Source organism: Palaemon carinicauda, chromosome 26 (genome assembly GCF_036898095.1).
Source record: "Palaemon carinicauda isolate YSFRI2023 chromosome 26, ASM3689809v2, whole genome shotgun sequence".
Classification (NCBI taxonomy): Eukaryota; Metazoa; Arthropoda; class Malacostraca; order Decapoda; family Palaemonidae; genus Palaemon; species Palaemon carinicauda.
Window position 1 is genome coordinate 41041742 of NC_090750.1, and position 4791 is coordinate 41046532.

Sequence of the window (4791 nt, forward strand, 5' to 3'; positions counted from 1 at the left end):
ATGCTTATCTATCATGTGTATGCTGTACATGATCTCATTTCTTAGTCTGGCGGTAAGTTACGCAAATATGTTTACATGAAGATAATGATAACAACACAAAAGTACTTCAAGTTCAAGGAGGTTGAAGATAAAGGATTTCGTACAGACAGAAGAGTAACACTGTCGTTATAAAGGGGTTGGAGGATTTCGTAATGTTATGGAAAGGAATAGCGGTAACACTGTCGTTATAAAGGGGTTGGAGGATTTCGTAATGTTATGGAAAGGAGTAGCGGTAACACTGTCGTTATAAAGGGGTTAAAGTATTTCGTAGCAGAATCTAACATCCGTAACACTGTCGTTATAAAGGGGTTAAAGTATTTCGTAGCAGAATCTAACATCCGTAACACTGTCGTTATAAAGGGGTTAAAGTATTTCGTAGCAGAATCTAACATCCGTAACACTGTCGTTATAAAGGGGTTAAAGTATTTCGTAGCAGAATCTAACATCCGTAACACTGTCGTTATAAAGGGGTTAAAGTATTTCGTAGCAGAATCTAACATCCGTAACACTGTCGTTATAAAGGGGTTAAAGTATTTCGTAGCAGAATCTAACAGCTGTAACACTGTCGTTATAAAGGGGTTAAAGTATTTCGTAGCAGAATCTAACATCCGTAACACTGTCGTTATAAAGGGGTTAAAGTATTTCGTAGCAGAATCTAACATCCGTAACACTGTCGTTATAAAGGGGTTAAAGTATTTCGTAGCAGAATCTAACATCCGTAACACTGTCGTTATAAAGGGGTTAAAGTATTTCGTAGCAGAATCTAACAGCTGTAACACTGTTGTTATAAAGGGGCTAGAGTCTGTAAAACATCCAGGTAAGAATTGATAGAAAAAATAATTCTCAAGTTTAAACAGGAAACATTTAAGCATATTTTGTATATCAACTTAGTAATTCTTTATATTACAATACGGAATAAAAGATTTCATATGAAATATGATGAAAAGTTCTATTTCATATGTATGACGGTTTTTGCCGTCTACCACATTTGCAGTTTAGTTTACAAAGTTATACTAAATAACAATAAATAATTGATTTCAATGAACATTATCTTCCCAATTTCAAGTTAACATAAATAGTCATGTTATAGATCATCGGCGAAGGAATTGGATTTAGAAATATGAAAGAAGGATAGCGTACGTTAAGGCATTATTATTACTGAATACTTTACCTAAAATCATCAATTTTTAAAGAAATTTGTATTTTTCCAAACTATGCAGCACAAACCTGAATCCTTTAATAGCAAAGCTGGAAGTAGGCTTCTAAAATTTATAACGGGATGTCAGTGGTTATTGGCAGATGGCCAGGAAGACACTACAAATTCTATACGATCTTTGAATGCCTTCTCAACACGATGTGCAAAGTTAAAGGCTGAAATAATGAGTTAGTAAATAATAACGTGAAACATTACGAGAACAATTTGCATACACATTTAACTTGGATATCCCATAAATAAAAGGGTTAGTCAAACATTTACCAAGTGAAAAATCCGACAAAGGCACACCACAAAAATTACAACAGTAATGTGAAATACGGCAAGAACTTACAAAAGCTTGAACTGGGTTATCCCATGAATAAAAAGGGGTTAGTCCAAACATAAAACACCAATTGTTTAGAATTCACACCAAATAGATAAAAATTAACTTTGGTTGTCAGACGACCTTTAAGGTCATCAAAGAATGAAATATACCAGTTTCCTAACAAACGAAATTCTATTAAAGTTACCAAAAAGGGGAGGCTGCAACACAATTGACATGAAGTTTACAAACAAAATCTCCGCATGCACTCCTGAATGTTTATTGCCAGATAATGACAAGTTACCTAAATAAAATCACCTAGATACCGAATAGCTAAGGGGGAAAACGTGGCCATTGAAATGCATAAGACAGGATAAAGTGATCATCGATTTTGACAAAATCCCTTTTTTATTTTATTAATTTTTACAAAATTGTATTATGACTAAATTGAATTGGCAGGTGAATTTACAATGATATAGATTTATTTGGATACCTCCCTCAGAGGCAATAAAGATATTCACATGTCTCACACTATTTGTCCAAAAAGATTTTTAAGTTAAAGAAATTCTGAGTTCTGGATGATGGTTGTCTGTAAACATACAGTGGAAGTGACCTTTGCAATTTCCTTTTCTGTGCTGTTGAAGTGAACAATAAGCATTCTAAGCAATTTTAGAATACAGTACTGCCCCCTATCAAGCTCTTTTGTTAATGTCGTTACATTCAATTATTGTTCATCAGTCTCAGTTAGTGTGTACTATCACATGATAGCTGTGCCGCCTGAACACTGGGTGGCATTGGTACTGACAAATCCAATGCACAGAAATATCTGAACTTAAAATCGTATGATGGTTGACAAACCACAGTTTCTGACCTGGAGGTGGGGTAGTCTTGGCACTCCAATCCCCCAGGTTAGGATCCTGGATATGTCTTACGGGGAGGTCTTTCCAGAAGTCATTCTTCTCACAGTTCACGTGTTGGAAGAAGCGCACTTATTGATCATCAGGATCGCTAGCACTCCTCAGCTCATGTCCACTTACCAATTCAGGTGCACCCCTCAGCATGCTCTCCCCTTTTTACTATAAAAATTAGCTCTCCATGTTCGCATGAAATCACCAAGTTAAGTGCACTCCCATGTTCATTCTGAAGAGTTCTCACAACTTCACAAGACGTGGATACTCTTGTTCATACGCACTCCTCGGCTCATGCATGCATGCCAATTCTCACACTCACCTCAGCACGTGCTCTCAGAAATCTTCACTAGGTTGAGTCTAGCACTCACCTAGTCCATGCACTAACCTATCCAAAGGAGTACCTGGGTGTAGCCTATTCAGCCTCAACCCTTGAGTACTATGCTTTGCAGCCGAGCGACCCTAAAGGCCCGTTTACACTGGGTTAGTTTACTATCGTCGGCAAACTATCCCCGTACAAAGGCGAACTGTCCTAGTGCAAAAGCTTACTATCCTGGAATGTTTACTTGTCGCTGGTTACTGGCACCAGCGAACTATCCCCTTGTAAACCGGTCTTAAGCTCATCTGTTAGCTAGAGCGATCCTGTTCACAGCAGCAAACTTGTATAATCAGCCTCACCTGGTGAGCTGTACTCTCCTGATGTTGCATGCTTCTACGCATGTGCTCAATGTTCACTAACACTCACCCGTTGTGTTAAAAAAAAAAAAAAAAAAAATCAATCACTAGTATCAGCTTGTATCTAGAATATACAAATTAATCTTGATGTACGAATTTTTGTTCTGTTATTCCTCAGCCATCTGCCCACGAAAACTGTAAAATTAACTTTTCATTCCAGACTGGCATACGGCCCTTCTCCCAGCAGGGTATCTGAACAGAGTAAATGAACAAACTCTAACTTCCACTAATAAAAGAGGGTGAAATCAAGAGAGATGTTATATATATATATATATATATATATATATATATATATATATATATATATATATATATATATATATATATATACTGTATATATATATACATATATATATATCTTATAAATAGTTGTCCTGTCTCCCCTGCAAAAGTAACAGCTCTGCCCTTTCACAATACCCTCAAAGCCAGAAACTTTTCAGCATCATTTGCTCACAGTCTGATTCACAGACAAAGTCCAAAGCTCTTAAGCCATGGCAATCAGTAAGAGAAATAGAATTTAACTACTCCCTATGATGAGCATTGAAATCACCAAAAAAATAAAATAGGCTTTTCTATCATATTGTATCTTAGCCATAATGGTACGAGGACAATCAAAGATAGAATCATCCATGTCTGGATTCCGGTAGATTGACCGCAAATAGAAGTTGTTAATGTTAAGCCTGTCACAAACTTTTTTTCCTGAATCTCATGGCATCCACATTCACAGGAGGACTTATGAGAAACAGGGTACTCAATCCTAACATACACTGCCATTTCCCTGGCCCTAGGAATGGCAACCACGTTTCAAAATTATGAGTATTTTAAAACCAGTTATAAGGCAGAGGGGCAAATGTCAATAAACTTTAGGCAGTGGACCACAGCTTGAGCTACTTTTGCAGTAAGACCGGGGTTTTGTAGCGAAGGTCTCTCCGAGCAGTTGACGCCTTTCTTCTCCAGACTCTGTTGGCATCTTTGAGTCTTGCTTTTAAGATTGGGTCTGTCACGGCAGCAACCTGCAGTGACCTCAAGACTTTCCTGTTGCCACCTGGTGAGTACTCTTGAATGAAGTAGGCACCTGGCAGAGTTTGCGATTTCCTTTCTCTTGCCTTGTGGTAAAGAAAGGATGTGTGACTTTAGATTCCAGTGAAGTCCTAGCCACTGGAATTCCTGAGCCGGAGACATCCTGGACTTCTCAAGGTTGATTTGAAAGCCCAGAGACTGTAAGAATTTCATAACTACTCAAGCTGTCAGAAAATATTCCGACTTTGTTGCAGCCCAGACTAACCAGTCGTTCAAGTACACCATCAAATGGAGGCCTCTGTTCCATAATTGTTGGACGATGGCCTCAACTAGATTCGTGAAAATCCTTGGAGCTGTACTGAGCCCGAAGGGCATAGCTCTGAATACATAGGCCTTTCTTGCCAGTCTGAAACCAAGGTAGGAGGAGAAGTGACAATCCATCGGAAGATGCCAATAGGCATCTGTAAGATCTATGGAGGCAATCTAATCCCCCTGGGGTAGTAGGGTCCGTATTGCGAGATAGTCAGCTTCTGGAACCTGTCATTTAGAATTATTTTGTTTAGTGGGGAAAA

At 38.2% G+C, this 4791-nt stretch overlaps 1 protein-coding gene across 1 annotated transcript; it reads left to right on the forward strand.

Moving 5' to 3' along the window:
• Positions 1-255: 255 nt before the first annotated feature.
• LOC137619894 (uncharacterized) lies at positions 256-2035 on the forward strand. The gene is made up of 2 exons (XM_068350181.1): positions 256-856; positions 2016-2035. The coding sequence occupies exons 1-2, from the start codon at positions 256-258 to the stop codon at positions 2033-2035; spliced, it is 621 nt and encodes a 206-aa protein (XP_068206282.1).
• The last annotated feature ends 2756 nt before the right edge of the window (positions 2036-4791 follow it).

Excerpts from the sequence above, each read along its gene's own strand:
- LOC137619894 (XM_068350181.1), top strand. The coding sequence starts at position 256 with ATGGAAAGGAGTAGCGGTAACACTGTCGTTATAAAGGGGTTAAAGTAT. Across the intron at positions 857-2,015 it reads AGAGTCTGTAAAACATCCAG|GTGAATTTACAATGATATAG; the intron begins GTAAGAATTGAT and ends TTGAATTGGCAG.